Raw genomic sequence first — 26,476 nt, forward strand, 5'->3', positions numbered from 1 at the left:
GAGTATTAACTAGCTGCTAGAGTATTAACTAGCTGTTAGAGTATTAACTAGCTGTTAGAGTATTAACTAGCTGCTAGAGAAGTCTCTGTACTGTACCGCCATCTGAACCACAGGAGGTTGGTGGCACCTTAATTAGAGAGGACGGGCTCGTGGTAATAGCTGGAGCCGAATGGTATCAAATACATCAAACATGGTTTCCATGGGGTTGATTCCATTCCATTAGCTCTGTTATGGCCATTACTATGAATCGTCCTCCCCTCAGCAGCCTCCTGTGATCTGACCTTTCCTCTAACTCAGCACTGGTAGGATGCAGAGTAGAGTACACAAAGCACATATACAGTTAGTGAAATCTGATGGTGTAGGGTGAAGTTACCCCTATATGCTGATATTGAGTCAGTTAGTCCTTTCCCCCACTAATGGTTAAGGTAAGGATTGGGGAAGGGGAAGCTGATCCTAGATCTAGTCTTAGGGGAAACTTCACCTGGAGTGGAATGGGACTAGGAGGGGAGGTGTAGTATTAATATGAACCACTAGAGTGGTGATGTGGTAACGCTGTAAGCTACAGTAGTGGCGTTATGGCTGTAACCGTACATGGAGGTCTCCACTGTTAGAGTTGAAAGACGTCTATCTCTCTCTGTTCTTTTATGGTAGCCAGTTGAATGTTCTGGGTCAGGGTTAGCTTTTCTGGGAGGTCATGTGCCAACATCTAGATGACATCTGTAATATTGAAGTCAACTCGGTGCATAGGTCAACTGCTTTTGGTCTTCAAAGAATGGAAGTATGGTTGTCCCGTGCAGTATGTTCTGTGAGCTGCCTCGTGGTGGAATGTGAGTGTTACTCTCTTGTTCAAATGGTTTGCATTACACACACAGACAGCCCTGACGATGTTAGTTCTGGTCTTCTTAATGCTGGTCCTCTGAATGACGAGGTCATTACGTTCAGAAGGTGGTATTAATGTGTGGAATCTAGAGGTTATTAGTCATGACATCACAATACAAAGGTGCATTCAAACTCAAGAACTTCTAGCCTTCAAAGAGTGAAAGAGCTGTCTGTTTTCTGTGCTCTCTCTCGTGCTGAAATATGAGTGTCATTCCTTGTTCAAGTTGTGTGCATTAGATTGACTGACAGCATACACGTTGTTGTGCCAAAATAGTTCCTTTCTAACTAGTATGTTAGAAAAGGGGCAGCGTGCTCAGTCTAAAAATATGATTCTTATTTCCTGCATTACACACAGATGCCCTGCTACCAAAATTGTTCCTTTATAACTAATTTCATGTTTTGTTCTTGGATGAAAAATTCTAGTCATGTCCTACCCTCCGTGTCCCCACTACACCCCCGATCCCAGAACCTCAATCACGCCATTTTGCACTTGGTCTGACCGAGAGTTTGTTTACGTCCCAAATAGCACCCTATTTCCTGTATGGTGCTCTGGTTTTCAACAGAGCACTGGTCAAAATTAGTGCATTCTATAGGGAATAGGGTGCCAAAGGTTGGCATTTTACTTTGACTTGTTCTCCCAAATCCCTTATCTTTGAGCAGTGAGTAATAGGTTACAGCAGGAGAACATGGGGGATGAGGGGGAGGTGGTGGAGGAGGGGGGATAAAGAAGAAGGAGGAGGAGGGAGGTCTGGAATGACTGATTTCACTTGTGGCCAATAATGTGCACTTGGAGTTTTTTGCGGTCTTTGTTCTATTCTGTGCAGACAATAGATGAACCCTGTCTGGGTTTTCTCGTCCTGCGTGCCAAGCTGCTTGACTCACAGTTACAATGAAACACTACACAAACAGACAGGAGATGTCTCCAAACATGAAAGGAGACAATACACGGCGAGGAACTGTTTTGTAAACGTATGATTACGGTTCAACACACACCCATCCACAACCTTACTTCTCAACCTCTCTTTTTGTTCATAGCACTGCTAGTCACACTGTGCATGTCTCTGTTTGTCTGTCTGTTTGTACAACATATGCTTTTATTTTTCAAATTCTTGTTTTGGTAATGAGAGATATTGCTTCCAGATTGTGAGTTGATTTGGACTGTTAATCTTCTCAGATTGAACTGCAGGCACAGTAGATGTCACAGATGCGTGAATGTCTCTGTTGATCTCTGTTTGTTTTATTTCTGTCTGTGTAGCGTACATGATCTTTGTGTATTTTTGTATGGATGTACAGAATTAATTAGTGTTTGTACTGTAAGAACAGAAGAGAGTGCAATCAACAAGGAGTCTGATTTTATTCCTTTATCTCTGTGTCCTCTCCTTAGGGCTCAATAAAACATCTAATCTCTGTGTGTCCTCTCCCTAGGGCTCAATAAAACATCTAATCTCTGTGTGTCCTCTCCCTAGGGCTCAATAAAACATATAATCTATGTGTGTCCTCTAGCTAGGGCTCAATAAAACATCTCATCTCTGTGTGTCCTGTCCCTAACCTCTGTGTGTCCTGTCCCTAGGGCTCAATAAAACATCTAATCTCTGTGTGTCCTCTCCCTAGCGCTCAATAAACCATCTAATCTCTGTGTGTCCTCTCCCTAGGGCTCAATAAAACATCTAATCTTTGTGTGTCCTCTCCCTAGGGCTCAATAAAACATATCATCTCTGTGTGTCCTCTCCCTCATCTCTGTATGTCCTGTCCCTAGGGCTCAATAAAACATCTAATCTCTGTGTGTCCTGTCCCTGGGGCTCAATAAAACATCTAAGGTGTGTCTCCTGTCCCTAGGGCTCAATAAAACATCTAATCTCTGTGTGTCCTCTCCCTATGGCTCAATAAAACATCTAATCTCTGTGTCCTGTCCTTAGGGCTCAATAAAACATATAATCTCTGTGTGTCCTCTAGATAGGGCTCAATAAAACATCTAATCTCTGTGTGCCCTCTCCCTAGGGCTCAATAAAACATCTAATCTCTGTTTGTCCTCTTCCTAGGGCTCAATAAAACATCTCATCTCTGTGTGTCCTCTCCCTAGGGCTCAATAAAACATCTAATCTCTGTGTGTCCTCTCCCTAGGGCTCAATAAACCATCTAATCTCTGTGTGTCCTCTCCCTAGGGCTCAATAAACCATCTAATCTCTGTGTGTCCTCTCCCTAGGGCTCAATAAACCATCTAATCTCTGTGTGTCCTCTCCCTAGGGCTCAATAAAACATATAATCTCTGTGTGTCCTCTCCCTAGGGCTCAAAAAAACATCTCATCTCTGTGTCCTCTCCCTAGGGCTCAATAAAACATCTAATCTCTGTGTGTCCTCTCCCTAGGGCTCAATAAAACATCTAATCTATCTGTGTCCCGTCCCTAGGGCTCAATAAAACATCTAATCTCTGTGTGCCCTGTCCCTAGGGCTCAATAAAACATCTAATCTGTGTCTCCTGTCCCTAGGGCTCAATAAAACATCTCATCTCTGTGTGTCCTGTCCCTAGGGCTCAATAAAATATCTAACCTCTGTGTGTCCTGTCCCTAATCTCTGTGTGTCCTGTCCCTAGGGCTCAATAAAACATATAATCTCTGTGTGTCCTCTAGCTAGGGCTCAATAAAACATCTAATCTCTGTGTGTCCTGTCCCTAGGGCTCAATAAAACATATCATCTCTGTGTGTCCTCTAGCTAGGGCTCAATAAAACATCTCATCTCTGTGTGTCCTGTCCCTAGGGCTCAATAAAATATCTAACCTCTGTGTGTCCTGTCCCTAATCTCTGTGTGTCCTGTCCCTAGGGCTCAATAAAACATATAATCTCTGTGTGTCCTCTAGCTAGGGCTCAATAAAACATATAATCTCTGTGTGTCCTGTCCCTAGGGCTCAATAAAACATATAATCTCTGTGTGTCCTTTAGCTAGGGCTCAATAAAACATATAATCTCTGTGTGTCCTCTCCCTAGGGCTCAATAAAACATCTCATCTCTGTGTGTCCTCACCCTAGGGCTCAATAAACCATCTAATCTCTGTGTGTCCTCTCCCTAGGGCTCAATAAACCATCTAATCTCTGTGTGCCCTCTCCCTAGGGCTCAATAAACCATCTAATCTCTGTGTGTCCTCTCCCTAGGGCTCAATAAAACATATAATCTCTGTGTGTCCTCTCCCTAGGGCTCAATAAAACATCTCATCTCTGTGTCCTCTCATTAGGGCTCAATAAAACATCTAATCTCTGTGTGTCCTCTCCCTAGGGCTCAATAAAACATCTAATCTCTGTGTGTCCTCTCCCTAGGGCTCAATAAAACATCTAATCTCTGTGTGTCCTCTCCCTAGGGCTCAATAAAACATCTAATCTCTGTGTGTCCTCTCCCTCATCTCTGTATGTCCTGTCCCTAGGGCTCAATAAAACATCTAATCTCTGTGTGTCCTGTCCCTGGGGCTCAATAAAACATCGAAGGTGTGTCTCCTGTCCCTAGGGCTCAATAAAACATCTAATCTCTGTGTGTCCTCTCCCTATGGCTCAATAAAACATCTAATCTCTGTGTGCCCTCTCCCTAGGGCTCAATAAAACATCTAATCTCTGTGTGCCCTCTCCCTAGGGCTCAATAAAACATCTAATTGCTGTGTGTCCTGTCCCTAGGGCTCAATAAAACATCTAATCTCTGTGTGTCCTGTCCCTAATCTCTGTGTGTCCTGTCCCTAGGGCTCAATAAAACATCTAATCTCTGTGTGTCCTCTCCCTAGGGCTCAATAAAACATATAATCTCTGTGTGTCCTCTCCCCAGGGCTCAATAAAACATATAATCTATGTGTCCTCTCCCTAGGGCTCAATAAAACATCTCTGTGTGTCCTCTAGCTAGGGCTCAATAAAACATCTAATCTCTGTGTGTCCTGTCCCTAGGGCTCAATAAAACATCGAATCTGTGTCTCCTGTCCCTAGGGCTCAATAAAACATCTAATCTCTGTGTCCTCTCCCTAGGGCTCAATAAAACATATAATCTCTGTGTGTCCTCTAGCCAGGGCTCAATAAAACATCTAATCTCTGTGTGTCCTCTAGCTAGGGCTCAATAAAACATCTAATCTCTGTGTGTCCTCTCCCTAGGGTTCAATAAAACATATAATCTGTCCCTAACCTCTGTGTGTCCTGTCCCCAGGGCTCAATAAAACATCTTATCTCTGTGTGTCCTCTCCCTAGGGCTCAATAAAACATATAATCTCTGTGTGTCCTCTCCCTAGGGCTCAATAAACCATCTAATCTCTGTGTGTCCTCTCCCTAGGGCTTAATAAAACATTTAATCTCTGTGTGTCCTCTCCCTAGGGCTCAATAAAACATATAATCTCTGTGTCCTCTCCCTAGGGCTCAATAAAACATCTCTGTGTGTCCTCTAGCTAGGGCTCAATAAAACATCTAATCTCTGTGTGTCCTGTCCCTAGGGCTCAATAAAACATCGAATCTGTGTCTCCTGTCCCTAGGGCTCAATAAAACATCTAATCTCTGTGTCCTCTCCCTAGGGCTCAATAAAACATATAATCTCTGTGTGTCCACTAGCTAGGGCTCAATAAAACATATAATCTCTGTGTGTCCTCTCCCTAGGGCTCAATAAACCATCTAATCTCTGCGTGTCCTCTCCCTAGGGCTCAATAAAACATTTAATCTCTGTGTGTCCTCTCCCTAGGGCTCAATAAAACATATACTCTCTGTGTCCTCTCCCTAGGGCTCAATAAAACATCTCTGTGTGTCCTCTAGCTAGGGCTCAATAAAACATATAATCTCTGTGTGTCCTCTAGCTAGGGCTCAATAAAACATCTAATCTCTGTGTGTCCTCTCCCTTATCTCTGTATGTCCTGTCCCTAGGGCTCAATAAAACATCTAATCTCTGTGTGTCCTGTCCCTAGGGCTCAATAAAATATCTAATCTGTGTCTCCTATCCCTAGGGCTCAATAAAACATCTAATCTCTGTGTGTCCTCTAGCTAGGGCTCAATAAAACATATAATCTCTGTGTGTCCTGTCCCTAACCTCTGTGTGTCCTGTCCCTAGGGCTCAATAAAACGTCTAATCTCTGTGTGTCCTCTCCCTAGGGCTCAATAAAACATCTCATCTCTGTGTGTCCTCTCCCTAGGGCTCAATAAAACATATCATCTCTGTGTGTCCTCTAGCTAGGGCTCAATTAAACATCTAATCTCTGTGTGTCCTGTCCCTAACCTCTGTGTGTCCTGTCCCCAGGGCTCAATAAAACATCTAATATCTGTGTGTCCTCTTCCTAGGGCTCAATAAACCATCTAATCTCTGTGTGTCCTCTCCCTAGGGCTCAATAAAACATCTAATCTCTGTGTGTCCTCTCCCTAGGGCTCAATAAAACATCTAATCTCTGTGTGTCCTCTCCCTAGGGCTCAATAAAACATCTAATCTCTGTGTGTCCTCTAGCTAGGCCTCAATAAAACATCTAATCTCTGTGTGTCCTGTCCCTAACCTCTGTGTGTCCTGTCCCTAGGGCTCAATAAAACATCTAATCTCTGTGTGTCCTCTACCTAGGGCTCAATAAAACATCTAATCTCTGCGTGTCATCTACCTAGGGCTCAATAAAACATCTAATTGCTGTGTGTCCTGTCCCTAGGGCTCAATAAAACATCTAATTGCTGTGTGTCCTGTCCCTAGGGCTCAATAAAACATCTAATCTCTGTGTGTCCTGTCCCTAATCTCTGTGTGTCCTGTCCCTAGGGCTCAATAAAACATATAATCTCTGTGTGTCCTCTAGCTAGGGCTCAATAAAACATCTAATCTATGTGTGTCCTGTCCCTAGGGCTCAATAAAACATATCATCTCTGTGTGTCCTCTAGCTAGGGCTCAATAAAACATCTCATCTCTGTGTGTCCTGTCCCTAGGGCTCAATAAAATATCTAACCTCTGTGTGTCCTGTCCCTAATCTCTGTGTGTCCTGTCCCTAGGGCTCAATAAAACATATAATCTCTGTGTGTCCTCTAGCTAGGGCTCAATAAAACATATAATCTCTGTGTGTCCTCTCCCTAGGGCTCAATAAACCATCTAATCTCTGCGTGTCCTCTCCCTAGGGCTCAATAAAACATATCATCTCTGTGTGTCCTCTAGCTAGGGCTCAATTAAACATCTAATCTCTGTGTGTCCTGTCCCTAACCTCTGTGTGTCCTGTCCCCAGGGCTCAATAAAACATCTAATATCTGTGTGTCCTCTTCCTAGGGCTCAATAAACCATCTAATCTCTGTGTGTCCTCTCCCTAGGGCTCAATAAAACATCTAATCTCTGTGTGTCCTCTCCCTAGGGCTCAATAAAACATCTAATCTCTGTGTGTCCTCTCCCTAGGGCTCAATAAAACATCTAATCTCTGTGTGTCCTCTAGCTAGGCCTCAATAAAACATCTAATCTCTGTGTGTCCTGTCCCTAACCTCTGTGTGTCCTGTCCCTAGGGCTCAATAAAACATCTAATCTCTGTGTGTCCTCTACCTAGGGCTCAATAAAACATCTAATCTCTGGGTGTCATGTCCCTAGGGCTCAATAAAACATCTAATCTCTGTGTGTCATCTACCTAGGGCTCAATAAAACATCTAATTGCTGTGTGTCCTGTCCCTAGGGCTCAATAAAACATCTAATTGCTGTGTGTCCTGTCCCTAGGGCTCAATAAAACATCTAATCTCTGTGTGTCCTGTCCCTAGAGCTCAATAAAACATCTAATTGCTGTGTGTCCTGTCCCTAATCTCTGTGTGTCCTGTCCCTAATCTCTGTGTGTCCTGTCCCTAATCTCTGTGTCCTGTCCCTAATCTCTGTGTTTCCTGTTCCTAATCTCTGTGTGTCCTGTCCCTATGGCTCAATCAAACAGCCATCACAAAAAGCCTTCCAAAGGTTACTGTAATGATGTCACTGATTATGTTTCTATTGATCGACACTTAGTTATACATTAAGAAGCTTTTAATGTTTATCTATCATCATGTATGTCTGTCTGGCAGTCCAAGGCCATTCCCATTCCCCTAACAGCACTGCCTTACTGCTGTGGTGTGGTAGGTGTGAGGTGTAATACAGGGACGTGTGTGTGTGTGTGTGTGTGTGTGTGTGTGTGTGTGTGTGTGTGTGTGTGTGTGTGTGTGTGTGTGTGTGTGTGTGTGTGTGTGTGTGTGTGTGTGTGTGTGTGTGTGTGTGTGTGTGTGTTTGTGTGTGTGTGTGTGTGTGTGTGTGTGTGTGTGTGTGTGTGTGTGTGTGTGTGTGTGTGTGTGTGTGTGTGTGTGTGTGTGTGTGTGTGAACCCATAGCGAATTAAGGGGAAATAAACAGCTTCCCCAAGCCACAGACTAAAAGGTTTGGTGGGATGGGCCTAATGGAGTTGACTGGCATCTTTGGGACATTTAGGAGTTCTAAAACCAGCCATGTGGAAGCACACCCAAAATAGTTTTTTAAACATTTTTATTTAACCTTTATTTAACCAGGTAAGCTAGTTGAGAACAAGTTCTCATTTACAACTGCGACCTGGCCAAGATAAAGCAAAGCAGTGCGACACAAACAACAACGCAGAGTTACACATGGAATAAACAAACATGCAGTCAATAATACAATAACACAATAGAAAAGGTCTATACAGTGTGTGCAAATGAGGTAGGATAAGGGCAGTAAGGCAATAAATAGGCCATAGTGGTGAAATAATTACATTATAGCAATTAAACACTGGAGTGAGAGATGTGCAGAAGATGAGTGTGCAAGTAGAGATACTGGGGTGCAAATCAAATAAATAACCATATGGGGGATGAGGTTGTTGGATGGGCTATTTACAGATCGGCTATGTTCATGTGCAGTGATCTGTGAGCTGCTCTGACAGCTGGTGCTTAAAGTTAGTGAGGGAGATATGAGTCTCCAGCTTCAGTGATTTTTGCAATTCGTTCCAGTCATTGGCAACAGAGAACTGGCAGGAAAGGCGGCCAAAGAAGGAATTGGCTTTGGGGGTGACCAGTGAAATATACCTGCTGGAGCGCGTGCTACGTGTGTGTGCTACTATGGTGACCAGTGAGCTGAGATAAGGCAGGGCTTTACCTAGCAAAGACTGATAGATGACCTGGAGCCAGTGTGTTTACCGACAAATATGAAGCGAGGGCCAGCCATTGAGAGCATACAGGTCACAGTGGTGGGTAGTATATGGGGCTTTGGTGACAAAACGGATAGCACTGTGACAGACTGCATCCAATTTGCTGAGTAGTGTGTTGGAGGCTATTTTGTAAATTACATCACCGAAGTCAAGGATCGGTAGGATAGTCAGTTTTACGAGGGTATGTTTGGCAGCATGAGTGAAGGATGCTTTGTTGCGAAATATGAAGCCGATTCTAGATTTCATTTTGGATTGGAGATTTTATTTTTATTTCACCTTTATTTAACCAGGTAGGCTAGTTGAGAACAAGTTCTCATTTCCAACTGCGACCTGGCCAAGATAAAGCATAGCAGTGTGAGCATACAACAAAGAGTTACACATGGAGTAAACAATTAACAAGTCAATAACACAGTAGAAAACAAAGGGGGGGGGTCTATATACAATGTGTGCAAAAGGCATGAGGAGGTAGGCAAATAATTAAAATTTTGCAGATTAACACTGGAGTGATAAAAGATCAGATGGTCATGTACAGGTAGAGATATTGGTGTGCAGAAGAGCAGAAAAGTAAATAAATAAAAACAGTATGGGGATGAGGTAGGTGAAAAGGGTGGGCTATTTACCAATAGACTATGTACAGCTGCAGCGATCGGTTAGCTGCTCAGATAGCTGATGTTTGAAGTTGGTGAGGGAGATAAAAGTCTCCAACTTCAGCGATTTTTGCAATTCGTTCCAGTCACAGGCAGCAGAGTACTGGAACGAAAGGCGGCCAAATGAGGTGTTGGCTTTAGGGATGATCAGTGAGATACACCTGCTGGAGCGCGTGCTACGGATGGGTGTTGCCATCGTGACCAGTGAGCTGAGATAAGGCGGAGCTTTACCTAGCATAGACTTGTAGATGACCTGGAGCCAGTGGGTCTGGCGACGAATATGTAGCGAGGGCCAGCCGACTAGAGCATACAAGTCGCAGTGGTGGGTGGTATAAGGTGCTTTAGTGACAAAACGGATGGCACTGTGATAGACTGCATCCAGTTTGCTGAGTAGAGTGTTGGAAGCCATTTTGTAGATGACATCGCCGAAGTCGAGGATCGGTAGGATAGTCAGTTTTACTAGGGTAAGCTTGGCGGCTTGAGTGAAGGAGGCTTTGTTGCGGAATAGAAAGCCGACTCTTGATTTGATTTTCGATTGGAGATGTTTGATATGAGTCTGGAAGGAGAGTTTGCAGTCTAGCCAGACACCTAGGTACTTATAGACGTCCACATATTCTAGGTCGGAACCATCCAGGGTGGTGATGCTAGTCGGGCATGCAGGTGCAGGCAGCGACCGGTTGAAAAGCATGCATTTGGCCACGGAAGGAGCGTTGTATGGCATTGAAGCTTGTTTGGAGGTTAGATAGCACAGTGTCCAAAGACGGGCCGAAAGTATATAGAATGGTGTCGTCTGCGTAGAGGTGGATCAGGGAATCGCCCGCAGCAAGAGCAACATCATTGATATACACAGAGAAAAGAGTCGGCCCGAGAATTGAACCCTGTGGCACCCCCATAGAGACTGCCAGAGGACCGGACAGCATGCCCTCCGATTTGACACACTGAACTCTGTCTGCAAAGTAATTGGTGAACCAGGCAAGGCAGTCATCCGAAAAACCGAGGCTACTGAGTCTGCCGATAAGAATATGGTGATTGACAGAGTCGAAAGCCTTGGCAAGGTCGATGAAGACGGCTGCACAGTACTGTCTTTTATCGATGGCGGTTATGATGTCGTTTAGTACCTTGAGTGTGGCTGAGGTGCACCCATGACCGGCTCGGAAACCAGATTGCACAGCGGAGAAGGTACGGTGGGATTCGAGATGGTCAGTGACCTGTTTGTTGACTTGGCTTTCGAAGACCTTAGATAGGCAGGGCAGGATGGATATAGGTCTGTAGCAGTTTGGGTCCAGGGTGTCTCCCCCTTTGAAGAGGGGGATGACTGCGGCAGCTTTCCAATCCTTGGGGATCTCAGACGAGATGAAAGAGAGGTTGAACAGGCTGGTAATAGGGGTTGCGACAATGGTGGCAGATAGTTTCAGAAATAGAGGGTCCAGATTGTCAAGCCCAGCTGATTTGTACGGGTCCAGGTTTTGCAGCTCTTTCAGAACATCTGCTATCTGGATTTGGGTAAAGGAGAACCTGGAGAGGCTTGGGCGAGGAGCTGCGGGGGGGGCGGAGCTGTTGGCCGAGGTTGAAGTAGCCAGGCGGAAGGCATGGCCAGCCGTTGAGAAATGCTTATTGAAGTTTTCGAAAATCATGGATTTATCAGTGGTGACCGTGTTACCTAGCCTCAGTGCAGTGGGCAGCTGGGAGGAGGTGCTCTTGTTCTCCATGGACTTCACAGTGTCCCAGAACTTTTTGGAGTTGGAGCTACAGGATGCAAACTTCTGCCTGAAGAAGCTGGCCTTAGCTTTCCTGACTGACTGCGTGTATTGGTTCCGGACTTCCCTGAACAGTTGCATATCACGGGGACTATTCGATGCTATTGCAGTCCGCCACAGGATGTTTTTGTGCTGGTCGAGGGCAGTCAGGTCTGGGGTGAACCAAGGGCTGTATCTGTTCTTAGTTCTGCATTTTTTGAACGGAGCATGCTTATCTAAAATGGTGAGGAAGTTACTTTTAAAGAATGACCAGGCATCCTCAACTGACTCCTCCCCCTTTGGCAGTTCTATCTTGACGGAAGATGTTATAGTTGGGTATGGAAATCTCTGAATTTTTGGTGGCCTTCCTGAGCCAGGATTCAGACACAGCAAGGACATCAGGGTTAGCAGAGTGTGCTAAAGCAGTGAGTAAGACAAACTTAGGGAGGAGGCTTCTGATGTTGACATGCATGAAACCAAGGCTTTTTCGAACACAGAAGTCAACAAATGAGGGTGCCTGGGGACATGCAGGGCCTGGGTTTACCTCCACATCACCCGCGGAACAGAGAAGGAGTAGTATGAGGGTGCGGCTAAAGGCTATCAAAACTGGTCGCCTAGAGCGTTGGGGACAGAGAATAAGAGGAGCAGGTTTCTGGGCATGGTAGAATATATTCAGGGCATAATGCGCAGACAGGGGTATGGTGGGGTGCGGGTACAGCGGAGGTAAGCCCAGGCACTGGGTGATGATGAGAGAGGTTGTATCTCTGGACATGCTGGTAGTAATGGGTGAGGTCACCGCATGTGTGGGAGGTGGGACAAAGGAGTTATCAGGGGTATGAAGAGTGGAACTAGGGGCTCCATTGTGAACTAAAACAATGATAACTAACCTGAACAACAGTATACAAGGCATATTGACATTTGAGAGAGACATACAGCGAGGCATACACTAATCACAGGTGTTGAATTGGGAAAGCTAGCTAAAACAGTAGGTGAGACAACAGCTAATCAGCTAGCACAACAGCAGGTAAAATGGCGTAGACTAGGCAACGGGGCCAACAGATAAAACAAACAAGCAGAATGGAGTACCGTGATTTATGGACAGTCCAGCGTGCATCAGCTATGTAGCCAAGAGATCAGTGTCCAGGGGGCAGCGGTGGATGGGGAAGGGAAGCTGGACTGGCGAGTGTTATCCAGGTTTAAAAAAACGAACAATGACTAAATAGCTTGTAGCTAGTTAGCTGGTTAGCTTCTGGAGGTTCTTGAGTGTGTTCTAAAAATAAATAAAAAATAATAGCGATTCCGTATCACATTGGGTGAGGCAGGTTTCCGGAAGGTATAAACAAATTAAAAGTCAAAAGAGATAGAAAGTAAATATGGGTCCGGTGGGCGTTTGGGACGGGGCGATTCAGGCGGTTAGCAGGCCTGTGCTAACAAGCTAACAGTTTGTAGGCCCGGGCTAGACAAGGTAGCAGTTAGCGGACCGGAGCTGGACAAGCTAGCAGTTAGCAGGCCGAATTAGCAAGCAGGGAGATAGCGAGGGCTAGAGAGTTAGCCTTTGGGGGACGTCGCGATGGGGTGAGTCTGTTTATTCCTCTTCATGCGGTGACATCGATAGACCGGTCGTGGGCCCGGGTATTGTAGCTCAGGAGTATGCTACGGTGGTAGCGCAGGCCGGGCTAGCTTCAAGCTAAGTGGGTGGAAACGCTAGCCAGGGGTAATCATCCGGGGTTGCGGTTTAGCTAGATAGCTAGTTGTGAAGATCCAGCTTATTTGGAAGCTTAGGTTTAGCAAAATGTTTTTAAAGGGATAGCTATGTAAAAAACGAAAAATATGTAAAAAACCAAATATAAACTAAATATACAGGGACACGACACGACAGGACGACTTACTGCTACGCCATCTTGGATCAGAGATGCTTAATGTGAGTCTGAAAGGAGAGTTTACAGTCTAACCAAACACCTAGGTATTTGTAGTTGTCCACATATTCTAAGTCAGAACCGTCCTGAGTAGTGATGCTGGATGGGCAGGGCAGGTGTGGGCAGCGATCGGTTGAAGTGCATGCATTTTGTTTTACTTGCATTTAAGAGCAGTTGGAGGCCACGGAAAGAGAGTTGTATGGCATTGAAGCTCATCTGGAGGTTAGTTCATTAACACAGTGTCCAAAGAAGGGCCAGAAGTATACAAAATGGTGTCGTCTCCGTAGAGGTGGATCAGAGAATCACCAGCAGCAAGAGCGACCTCAATGATGTATACAGAGAAAAGAGTCGGCCCGAGAATTGAGCCCTGTGGCACCCCCATAGAGACTGCCAGAGGTCCGGACAACAGACCCTCTGATTTGACACACTGATCTCGGTCTGTGAAGCAGTTGGTGAACCAGGCGAGGCAGTCATTTGAGAAACCAAGGCTGTTGAGTCTGCCGATAAGAATGTGATGATTGAGTCAAAAGCCTTGACCAGGTTGATGAATACAGCTGCACAGTATTGTCTCTTATCGATGGCGGTTATGATATCATTTAGGACCTTGAGCGTGGCTGAGGTGCACCCATGACCAGCTGGGAAACCAGATTGCATAGCGGAGAAGGTATGGAGGGATTCGAAATGGTCGGTGATCTGTTTGTTAACTTGGCTTTCAAAAACCTTAGAAAGGCAGGATAGCATAGATGTAGGTCTGTAGCAGTTTGTGTCTAGAGTTTCTCCCCTTTGAAGAGGGGGATGACTGCGGCAGCTTTCCAATCTTTGGGGATCTCAGATGATACGAAAGAGAGGTTGAACAGGCTAGTAATAGGAGTTGCAATAATTTCGGCTGATAATTTTAGAAAGAGAGGGTCCAGATTGTCTAGCCTGGCTGGTTTGTAGGGGTCCAGATTTTGCAGCTCTTTCACAAAATCAGCTAACTGGATTTGGGTGAAAGAGAAATGGGGAAGGCTTGCGCAAGTTGCTGTGGGGGGTGTAGGGCTGTTGACAGGGGTAGGGGTAGCCAGGTGGAAAGCATGGACAGCCGTAAAAGAAAATGTGTATATTGGTTGAAAAGTTGCATATCACGGGGGCTATTCGATGCTAATGCAGTACGCCACAGGATGTTTTTGTGCTGGTCAAGGGCAGTGAGGTCTGGTGTGAACCAAGGGCTATATCTGTTCCCGGTTCTACATTTTTTGAATGGGGCATTCACATATGGTGTCCAGGGCACAGCTGGGAGAGCAGAAGGTGGTCTATAGCAAGCAGCAATGGTGAGAGACTTGTTTCTGGAAAGGTGGATTTTTTAAAGTAGAAGCTGAATTTGTTTGGGCACAGGCCTGGATAGTAAGACAGAACTCTGCAGAACTCTGCAGGCTCTGCCGGCTATTAGCCTTTTAAAATGATAAACTTGGATTAGCTAACACAACGTGTCATTGGAACACAGGAGTGTGTAGATATTCTATAAAAAAATAAGCCGTTTCCAGCTACAATAGTCATTTACAACATTAACCATGTCTATACTGTATTTCTGATCAATTTGATGTTATTTTAATGGACAAAAAAATTGCTTTTCTTTTCAAAAACAAGGACATTTCTAAGTGACCCAAAACTTTTGAACGGTAGTGTATATAATTTGTATCAAGGTGTACAACATCTAAAGACCTGCATCACCATACTGAGAGATTTGCAGTTTCTAAAATGACTTATTTAGGTGTTATTGGAGCCTTTGTTCATGTTTTCCGTGGCCACCATACCACACACCCATACTCTAAGCTATGTACCTTTGTTGTGAGCCTCCAGCTGTGAGAGGGAGTTGACGGACACTTTGCACAGTGAGCAGTAGAGGAGCTTCTTGACCTTGTCCTCCTCTGTCTCTGGGCCGGCTGGGGCCCCGGGAGCCACAGGGGCCACTGGAACACCACTCTGCTCAGGGATGGTGGTGTTGAAACCCACGGGGGAGTCAGAGGATGAGGGGAGAAGGGGAGAAGGCGTGAGGGTGGGGGTGGTCAGCATGGGATACACGGAGGGGGCAAGGGGGGAGTCGTGGGTGGAGAGGGGAGGCAGGGGGGGTAGGGGCCCAGGCGGGGCCATGAGAGGTGGTGGCAGAGAGAGGCGTGGTTCATCTAGAAACGGAGAGAGTAAAAATATGATATGAAAAAATATGATGTCAAATGAAATGCAGTGTTGGCACAAAATCTAAACAGGCTTGTTTTTCTGAGTAAAAGTGTGTAACTAAAACAATGAAGTGTTTACAATAGACTTTCGATGATGCCTTTCAGGTATGTATGTGGTGAAGCAAAGTCAAAATGTTTCCTTTTAACATGTAACCAAACACATCCTTACCCAACCCAAGCCCTTCAACTACAATACACTGGCTGGTTCTGAGATCACACAAACCCCATTTTAAGCTAATTTTAACTCACTAATATAAAGGACTCCAAAAGCAAAACACTGGCCTGCCATTATGGGGAAGTATTTTAGTATTCAGTATGACCTTATCATTGTCTAGTGTTACTATAGCAATTATATATGGGGATTGGAGGAAGCAGGCCTGAAACCAGGGACAGAGCCAATAACATATATAATGATATACTGTACGAACACATGGCATATACTGTATATATGTCTGGGGACAACACTGTAACTTCAACAGACATGTTTTCTCTTTTGAAGTGTCATAGTACTTCTCTGCTCTCACTAATTGTATAGTGCACTACTGTTGACCAGAGCCCCCTAGTCTCATTTCCCATAGTGCACTGCTTCTGACCGGAGCGATGCCATAGTCAATAGTAGTGCACATAAGGAGTATGGTGCCAATCCGGACGCAGACTGTATGGAGCCTGATCATTGGATGATTGTTCTGTTACTGTATCCATGTCGGTCTCTCCCTGAAGAGGTAGCCTACCGACTTGTATTCGATTCAGACGGCCAAATAAAAAAGCTGTTGTCTCTTCTCGATGTATCAAATGATAAAGCTGTTGTTGAGTGCTTTCAATTCCACTCGTTTCCCAGGAAAATAGGACTTCACGCACTGAAAATGACACCACATAGAACCTGCGTGTGCCGTGTACATACACACTCCTCGTCGCCACCTCTGATCCCTCCACCACGCACGTCAGTGCCAGTTACCAGGTGGGTGTGTTGGGGTAGGGTGTATCCTCAGTGTATGTTCAGGTGTTCCTTTAGGTAGGCTATAGGGGAGGAAGGGGGCCCCATCCAGCCCTCCTCCACCCAGCCGTGTTATGGCTCTAGGGGTATGGTACCCAGTGTGTATGGTCAGGCATTGGTGTAACAGGGTAGGCAGGGAGCCTGTGTCCCTCCAGCCCTCTCCTCTCCTCTGGCTGATGTGTGTGGTCAGGTATTGTGGTTACAGGAGGAGACAGGAGTGGTATTTATCCCCTGTGTACCCTAACCCTCCAGCCCTCTCCTCTCCTCTGGCTGATGTGTGTGGTCAGGTATTGTGGTTACAGGAGGAGACAGGAGTGGTATTTATCCCCTGTGTACCCTAACCCTCCAGCCCTCTTCTCTCCTCTGGCTGATGTGTGTTCTAATGAACACTCAGCATGATTCATTATGCTGCAGGGTGCCCTCTCTCCTCTCTCCGCCTGGCCTCTGTCCCACCTCTGACTCAGACTAACAACACACACACACACACTAACGGCCAGGGATATGGCTGAGGGTCCAGTGTCACAAGAAAGTCTTTGATGGAAAAAATAATTATTTCACAGTTAGATCATGGCAGGCTTGTTTTGTCTCTCCTTCCCTCTGGGGAGTCTCTCAGAGCCTCGTTCATTGAGTGACTGCATGGCTGTAGGCTACAGAGATTGTCAGACTGGCCTCTTAAACACTATTGTGCCGAACCCATAGTTCTAGAAACTATGGTGAATGAATAACCTGGCCAGATCAGTACAGCTTGGCTGGGTTCAGCTCTCCAGTCCCCTTTAGAGCTCTGGGTTCAGCTCTCCAGTCCCCTTTAGAGCTCTGGGTTCAGCTCTCCAGTCCCCTTTAGAGCTCTGGGTTCAGCTCTCCAGTCCCCTTTAGAGCTCTGGGTTCAGCTCTCCAGTCCCCTTTAGGGCTCTGGGTACAGCTCTCAAGTCCCCTTTAGGGCTCTGGGTACAGCTCTCAAGTCCCCTTTCGAGCTTTGGGTTCAGTTTTCTACTCCATTTAAAGCTTTGGGTTCAGTTTTCTACTCCCTTTAGAGCTCTGGGTTCAACTCTCCAGTCCCCTTTAGAACTCTGGGTTCAGCTCTACTGTCCCTTTTAGAGCTCTGGGTTCAGCTCTCTACTCCCTTTTAGAGCTCTGGGTTCAGCTGTCTACTCCCTTTAGAGCTCTGGGTTCAGCTCTCTACTCCCTTTAGAGCTCTGGGTTCAGCTCTCTACTCCCATTAGAGCTCTGGGTTCAGCTCTCTACTCCCATTAGAGCTCTGGGTTCAGCTCTCTACTCCCATTAGAGCTCTGGGTTCAGCTCTCTACTCCCTTTAGAGCTCTGGGTTCAGCTCTCTACTCCCTTTAGAGCTCTGGGGTCAGCTCTCTACTCCCTTTAGAGCTCTGGGTTCAGCTCTCTACTCCCTTTAGAGCTCTGGGGTCAGCTCTCTACTCCCTTTAGAGCTCTGGGTTCAGCTCTCTACTCCCTTTAGAGCTCTGGGTTCAGCTCTCTACTCCCATTAGAGCTCTGGGTTCAGCTCTCTACTCCCATTAGAGCTCTGGGTTCAGCTCTCTACTCCCTTTAGAGCTCTGGGTTCAGCTCTCTACTCCCATTAGAGCTCTGGGTTCAGCTCTCTACTCCCTTTAGAGCTCTGGGTTCAGCTCTCTACTCCCTTTAGAGCTCTGGGTTCAGCTCTCTACTCCCTTTAGAGCTCTGGGTTCAGCTCTCTACTCCCTTTAGAGCTCTGGGGTCAGCTCTCTACTCCCTTTAGAGCTCTGGGGTCAGCTCTCTACTCCCTTTAGAGCTCTGGGGTCAGCTCTCTACTCCCTTTAGAGCTCTGGGGTCAATAGAGAGCAAGCTGGACTGAGGGCTGGACTGGGCTGAGGGCTGGACTGGGCTGTGAGCTGGACTGGGCTGAGGGCTGGACTGGGCTGAGGGCTGGACTGGGCTGTGAGCTGGACTGGGCTGAGGGCGGGACTGGGCTGAGGGCCGGACTGTGCTGAAGGCAGGACACTACTGTGTGACTTAAGGACTACAGGCTAAATGTCACCCTGTGAAGCAGAGAGGCGGCCAGACTGCCCTCATAAACATTTTACATGATTGTGGCGTCCCGACACTGTACTGTGCTGGCTCGGATATGTTATTTTCACATTGTCATTTCAAATATGGTTCCAGCAGCTATGGTGGAATACGTAGGCAGGCCAGCCCAGTACAGCTCAGTTTGGCTCGGCTCCATTTGGCCCAGTAGTGTGGAAATGGTATTGGTGCTTGGGTGTCAGTGGGACAAAGCCACAGGAAAGATATAAAAACATGTGGGGAGAAGAAAGGCATCCAGACACAATCTTGAGGTTCGGAGTTATAACACTGAATAATGTCTCATGGTCTCGGTCTTTATCAATGTCTATGTTATTCTTTCAGCTTTGTTTAATGACACCTGCTCTGTGTTCCCATGGTGAAATTGTCTGGTAAACAGTGTTCGGTACTCAGTATAACCTTTTCAAATGCCACCGTGGCCAGATTGAACATTTTCCCCTGTTCTTTCATTCCTAAGTGTTTTTGATCCAGGGAGGGATGGAGAGACAGACAGAGTGAGACTGGTGACAGTGAGGGAATGGAAAGTTCCGGTTGGTGAGGAGAGGAGATGGACAGAGACTGAAGCAGAAAGAGAGAGGAGAGAGAGAGAAACAGCCACACCCTCCACAGTGCCCTCTGTCTCTAATAACCCATCTGTCACACCAACAGCACCAAATTACATTAGTGTCATGCCCTGATCTGTTTCACCTGTCCATGTGCTTGTCTTCACCCCACTCCAGGTGTCGCCCATCTCCCCATTGTCCCCACCCCCTTATGTTTGTCTGTTGCCGGTCCGTCTGGTTTGTCAGGTCAACCAGTGTTTTTGTCTCAGCTCCTGCATTTCCCAGTCCGTCTTATCTCGCCCTCCTGGTTTTGACCCTTGCCTGTCCTGTCTCTGAGCCCGCCTGCCTCACCACTCTGCCTGTCCTGTCTCTGAGCCCGCCTGCCTGACCACTCTGCCTGTCCTGTCTCTGAGCCCGCCTGCCTCACCACTCTGCCTGTCCTGTCTCTGAGCCCGCCTGCCTGACCACTCTGCCTGTACTGTCTCTGAGCCCGCCTGCCTCACCACTCTGCCTGTCCTGTCTCTGAGCCCGCCTGCCTGACCACTCTGACTGTCCTGTCTCTGAGCCCGCCTGCCTCACCACTCTGCCTGTCCTGTCTCTGAGCCTGCCTGCCTGACCACTCTGCCTGTCCTGTCTCTGAGCCCGCCTGCCTCACCACTCTGCCTGTCCTGTCTCTGAGCCAGCCTGCCTGACCACTCTGCCTGACCTGTCTCTGAGCCCGCCTGCCTCACCACTCTGCCTGTCCTGTCTCTGAGCCCGCCTGCCTCACCACTCTGCCTGACCTGACCCTGAGCCTGCCTGCAGTCCTAAACCTTTGCCCCACTACTCTGGAATATCGACCCCTGACTGCCTTGACCTGTCGTTTGCCTGCCCCTGTTGCTGTAATAAACATTGTTACTTCAACACAGTCTGCATTTGGGTCATTCTGGTCTAGATGAAACTATTGAACTGAGATCAGCTGTGATCTTTCCATACCAATAAATGTCATCAGACAGCTACAGTAACCTGTCTTATTCTCCTCCACTCACATGATATTCCTCTCTCTCCCTCCATCTACTCCCTCTCTCCTTCTGTCTCACTAGTCATTTAGCACCCTCTCTCCTTCTGTCTCACTAGTCATTTAGCACCCTCTCTCCTTCTGTCTCACTAGTCATTTAGCCCCCTCTCTCCTTCTGTCTCACTAGTCATTTAGCACCCTCTCTCCTTCTGTCTCACTAGTCATTTAGCCCCCTCTCTCCTTCTGTCTCACTAGTCATTTAGCCCCCTCTCTCCTTCTGTCTCACTAGTCATTTAGCACCCTCTCGCCTTTCTGTCCTCCCAGACCCCACAGTTGATTTTGACTGTGTAACAAATCACATTCTAATACACAGTCAAACACAACCCATAATTATAAACACACGACCAGGGGGTCCGAAATGAAGTGGCCAAGAAAAGCTGCTGAGTCATGGTGCCATTATTTATATAAGTCACCTGTTTCTCTGAGGTCAACCTCCAAATAGGTAGCCTTGTCCCAGATCTGTTTGTGCTGTCTTGCCAACTCCACGTGACAATGACGATCGGAATGACATAGGAGTTGAAAAGTCAGCACAAACAGATCTGGGACCAGACTACTAAAACAGGACAGACATTCTAGAAGCCTTTTCTTCTTAGCATTACTAGTACAGAAGATTCCTTCAAAGAAGTCAGAGAACTCAAGAGCATCATTTCAGGTCCAACAGCACATGCTGTTGTCCCCAGATCAACCTGCTTGTTGGCAGGGAATCTTTTCCATGATACGATGTGCTACTCTAGCGTTTCGGTGGTGATGGTGCTACTCTGCCGTCTCTGTTCAAAGGTGCTGTTCCAAAACTGTACTACTCAAAATTAGTACTTACTTCCTTGCTTGTTCCCTCCCTAAAAATAATCCCTAATCTGAAATGAGAGGTGACATCAAGGGGTTTCCATAACACAGCTTTCACCAATGTAGTGTCATGTCAGATCAGTGGTTACTTCAAGGGAGAAAGAAAGGAATGTATTTCTAAACTATTTCAACTAGGTTCTGCAAGAATGTAGAGCCAAATATAGCTCCTGTTTCGAAGTCCTGAGTGAGTCTCAGCTTCTCTCTGGCATATTTGTCATTTCAGGGTCAGTGGGAAAGCAATGATAGAAGAGATCTGGGCCTGAGTCGGTGGTGCTGACACTGCTGTTCTGGTGGGAATGTGAGAGGAGCAGACTACGGCCTTTAGCCAAGGTCAGATAAAACACAGAGACAGGAGCCATAGAGGAGCAGAACAAAATACTTGTTATTCATTTATAATTGTTATTCCTTCATATTTGTGAAGAGCTATTCATATCTCCCTCAGCACATAGTGGTCAGTTCATGTAGAAAATACTATAGTGAATACTACGGTATTATGGACAAACAAACACCGTAGTAAATGCAAAACACTACTGTCCGTAAAAACTTTTTTAAAGAGTAAATACTCCATATTTCATTTGCATATACTCTGCCCATTCCCCTCCCCCATATCACAATGTGTGCCCCCCAATAGTTGAGAAACCTACATGCCAAATATAGGCCATATTGTGTTCCCTACAGGTTATAGAAAAGAGCAGAAGCCCTGAACTATCTGTTCAGAACCCAGTCTTACAAACCTACCTACCTACCTACCTATTTTAGTATTTCTCCAGTAAGTTCCAGAAGGAGAAAGCCTCCACCTACATGTAAGTGCTAGGAGGCATTGCAGGTCTCTCTCCTCTATGATTACCTGGGTTACAGGGGTCGCTGATGTCAGGGGTGGAGGTAGGGGGTTCACCAGGGAGGGATGGAGAGGAGGTGAGGGAGACAGGTCGGCCCGACTTGTCACCCTCCTGGGGGCGACTCTTGGAGGTCTCGATGCCTTTGACTCTCCGTGCATGGCGGTTGCCTTTGTAGTGGGCATCTGCCTGGCTCTGGAGAGAGAGAGAGGAGAGAAAGAGCGAGTGAGCGAGTGAGTGAGCGAGTGAGCGAGCGAGTGAGTGAGTGAGTGACATTATGAAATCCATGTACACAAACAGCAAGTGTGTGGTTAAAATAGGCAAAGAATACACACATTTCCTCCCACAGGGCAGTGGGGTGAGACAGGGATGCAGCTTAAGCCCCACCCTCTTCAACATATATATCAACAAATTGGCGAAGGCACTAGAAAAGTCTGCAGCACCCGGACTCACCCTACTAGAATCTGAAGTCAAATATCTACTGTTTGCTGATGATCTGGTGCTACTGTCCCCAACCAAGGAGGGCCCACAGCAGCACCTAGATATTCTGGACAGATTCTGCCAGACCTGGGCCCTGACAGTAAATCTCAGTAAGACCAAAATAATGGTGTTCCAAAAAAGGCCCAGTCGCCTGGACCACAAATACAAATTCCATCTAGACACCATTGCCCTAGAGCACACAAAGAACTATACATACCTTGGCCTAAACATCAGCGCCACAGGTAACTTCCACAAAGCTGTGAACGATCTGAGAGACAAGGCAAGAAGGGCATTCTATGCCATCAAAAGGAACATCAAATTTGACATACCAATTAGGATCTGGCTAAAAATACTTAAATCAGTTATATAACCCATTGTCCTTTATGGTTGTGAGGTCTGTCACCAACCAAGAATTCACAAAAATGCAAAAATATCTTCCGTGTACAGAAAGATGAACCTGGAGAAGAGTCCCCTTGTTAGGAAATTCTGATTAATATGACTGAACAAATCATTTTAAATGGAACTGTAAGTAAACTTATACTCTGTTATATTATATCTGATTAACAATATGAGTTCATAAGAAGGAATTGTGGGACAGGAGAAAGGAGTAATAAAACCATTCCAACTGGGCAGGAACAAATGGGTTGTGGACTGTGTAAACACATAAGGTCATTAGCCTATGGTTGACCCAACTGAAACGTAGCTCTGGGGTTTTTAGATAAGGCAGTGAGTGCATTTCTAGGGTTTCTGTTAATTAAAACTGTCAGTTCAGTGGTGATCGATAATGTTGAGGGGTCAAAGGTTATCTGGGAGTGTGCTAGTAAGTTAGAATGAACTTTTCACTTTACTTTGTCCCGGTCGACAGGAGGGGGTTCGGGTTAAGGCAGTGAAATGACGTCATGATCTGTATTTAAACTGATGCAATGCACGCTCCGAGAATAAATTCTATTACCTATTATTTAAAGACTGGTCTGCGTCTATTTTATGCAAACAAGGAATCTTACAAATTCTCATAAAATAGATTAAGGGCTTTCAATTGATGAAAGCACATTGGCATAATTAAATTATACTAACACCCCTAAGCAAGCTGGTCTTGGGGCTCTGTTCACAAACACAAACACATCACACAGAGCCCCAGGACAGCAGCACAATTAGACAAATCATGAGAAAACAAAAAGATAATTACTTGACACATTGGAAAGAATTAACAAGAAAGGAACATCAAATTTGAACGTCTGACGTCATTTCCGGTCACAACTTGCAGGCTTGTTTTCGAGTTGCTGTGCGTTTTGTTGCCAACCTGTTTTGCTACCTGACAACTTTACGGTTTTCACTTTTTAATTACCGTTCATATATATATATTTTTTTCCTCAACTTTTTCACTCCGGATGCTTTATCTGGACACGATTCGTCAGGACCTCCAACAGCCGAAGCTAAGTAGTAACATTAACATGATGCCTTCTAATTGCAGCCGCTGTACTCGCCTTACGGCGAGGAAAGCTGTGCTGCAAGCCCAGCTTCAGACGCAATCGTTAGGCAAGGGTAATTTCAGTGTAGGAAAGGATGAAACAGCGTCTGTGGCACCAGTAAGTACAGATAGTAGTGTAAATCCCCTGGCACAGTCCCCGCAGCCGGACAACTTTCTCACGGTTTCTGGAAGGAAATGCTGTAGGAACGCTCAACCGGTGTCGCTCATTCAGCCGACAGAAACTTTCAACCGGTTTTCCCCATTAAGCAGCGGGTCGGAGTCAGAGGCCGATTCTTCTCTGGTCTCTACTCCTCCCGTTACGGGGTTTGAGATGCCGAAGCTTCCCACCATTAGCTCTGACAAATTGAAAACTCTAGTCATTGGCGACTCCATTACCCGCAGTATTAGACTTAAAGCGAATCATCCAGCGATCATACACTGTTTACCCGGGGGCAGGGCTACCGACGTTAAGGCTAATCTGAAGATGGTGCTGGCTAAAGCTAAAACTGGCGAGTGTAGAGAGTATAGAGATATTGTTATCCACGTCGGCACCAACGATGTTAGGATGAAACAGTCAGAAATCACCAAGCGCAACATAGCTTCTGCGTGCATATCAGCTAGAAAGATGTGTCGGCATCGAGTAATTGTCTCTGGCCCCCTCCCAGTTAGGGGGAGTGATGAGCTCTACAGCAGAGTCTCACAACTCAATCGCTGGTTGAAAACTGTTTTCTGCCCCTCCCAAAAGTTAGAATTTGTAGATAATTGGCCCTCTTTCTGGGACTCACCCACAAACAGGACCAAGCCTGACCTGCTGAGGAGTGACGGACTCCATCCTAGCTGGAGGGGTGCTCTCATCTTATCTACCAACATAGACAGGGCTCTAACTCCTCTAGCTCCACAATGAAATAGGGTGCAGGCCAGGCAGCAGGCTGTTAGCCAGCCTGCCAGCATAGTGGAGTCTGCCATTAGCACAGTCAGTGTAGTCAGCTCAGCTATCACCATTGAGACCGTGTCTGTGCCTCGACCTAGGTTGGGCAAAACTAAACATGGCGGTGTTCGCCTTAGCAATCTCACTAGGATAAAGACCACCTCCATTCCTGTCATTACTGAATGAGATCATGATACCTCACATCTCAAAATAGGGCTACTTAATGTTAGATCCCTTACTTCAAAGGCAATTATAGTCAATGAACTAATCACTGATCATAATCTTGATGTGATTGGCCTGACTGAAACATGGCTTAAGCCTGATGAATTTACTGTTTTAAATGAGGCCTCACCTCCTGGCTACACTAGTGACCATATCCCCCGTGCATCCCGCAAAGGCGGAGGTGTTGCTAACATTTACGATAGCAAATTTCAATTTACAAAAAAAAAATGACATTTTCGTCTTTTGAGCTTCTAGTCATGAAATCTATGCAGCCTACTCAATCACTTTTTATAGCTACTGTTTACAGGCCTCCTGGGCCATATACAGCGTTTCTAACTGAGTTCCCTGAATTCCTATCGGACCTTGTAGTCATAGCAGATAATATTCTAATCTTTGGTGACTTTAATATTCACATGGAAAAGTCCACAGACCCACTCCAAAAGGCTTTCGGAGCCATCATCGACTCAGTGGGTTTTGTCCAACATGTCTCTGGACCCACTCACTGTCACAGTCATACGCTGGACCTAGTTTTGTCCCATGGAATAAATGTGGTGGATCTTAATGTTTTTCCTCATAATCCTGGACTATCGGACCACCATTTTATTACATTTGCAATTGCAACAAATAATCTGCTTAGACCCCAACCAAGGAACATCAAAAGTCGTGCTATAAATTCACAGACAACACAAAGATTCCTTGATGCCCTTCCAGACTCCCTCTGCCTACCCAAGGACGCCAGAGGACAAAAATCAGTTAACCACCTAACTGAGGATCTCAATTTAACCTTGCGCAATACCCTAGATGCAGTTGCACCCCTAAAAACAAAAAAAAATTCTCATAAGAAACTAGCTCCCTGGTACACAGAAAATACCCGAGCTCTGAAGCAAGCTTCCAGAAAATTGGAACGGAAATGGCGCCACACCAAACTGGAAGTCTTCCGACTAGCTTGGAAGGACGGTACCGTGCAGTACCGTAGAGCCCTTACTGCTGCTCGATCATCCTATTTTTCTAACTTAATTGAGGAAAATAAGAACAATCCGAAATTCCTTTTTAATACTGTCGCAAAGCTAACTAAAAAGCAGCATTCCCCAAGAGAGGATGACTTTCACTTTAGCAGTGATAAATTCATGAACTTCTTTGAGGAAAAGATTATGATTATTAGAAAGCAAATTACGGACTCCTCTTTAAACCTGTGTATTCCTCCAAACCTCAGTTGTCCTGAGTCTGCACAACTCTGCCAGGACCTAGGACCAAGAGAGACGCTCAAGTGTTTTAGTACTATATCTCTTGACACAATGATGAAAATAATCATGGCCTCTAAACCTTCAAGCTGCATACTGGACCCTATTCCAACTAAACTACTGAAAGAGCTGCTTCCTGTGCTTGGCCCTCCTATGTTGAACATAATAAACGTCTCTCTATCCACTGGATGTGTACCAAACTCACTAAAAGTGGCAGTAATAAAGCCTCTCTTGAAAAAGCCAAACCTTGACCCAGAAAATATAAAAAACTATCGGCCTATATCGAA

The 26,476-nt window shown here is 45.9% G+C and overlaps 1 protein-coding gene across 1 annotated transcript in view; it reads right to left on the bottom strand.

Moving 5' to 3' along the window:
• The window catches only part of LOC109908593 (zinc finger protein 385A), a 165,374-nt gene that overhangs the window by 2,801 nt on the left and 136,097 nt on the right, over positions 1 to 26,476 (bottom strand). Inside the window, exons 4-5 of the mRNA XM_031794621.1 lie at positions 21,862 to 22,045; positions 15,116 to 15,457 (exon numbers count right to left, since the gene is read on the bottom strand). Of these exons, the coding sequence (XP_031650481.1) occupies positions 15,116 to 15,457; positions 21,862 to 22,045 (526 nt within the window). The remainder of the gene's footprint in view (positions 1 to 15,115; positions 15,458 to 21,861; positions 22,046 to 26,476) is intronic.

Source organism: Oncorhynchus kisutch, linkage group LG17, assembly GCF_002021735.2.
Source record: "Oncorhynchus kisutch isolate 150728-3 linkage group LG17, Okis_V2, whole genome shotgun sequence".
Taxonomy (NCBI): domain Eukaryota; kingdom Metazoa; phylum Chordata; class Actinopteri; order Salmoniformes; family Salmonidae; genus Oncorhynchus; species Oncorhynchus kisutch.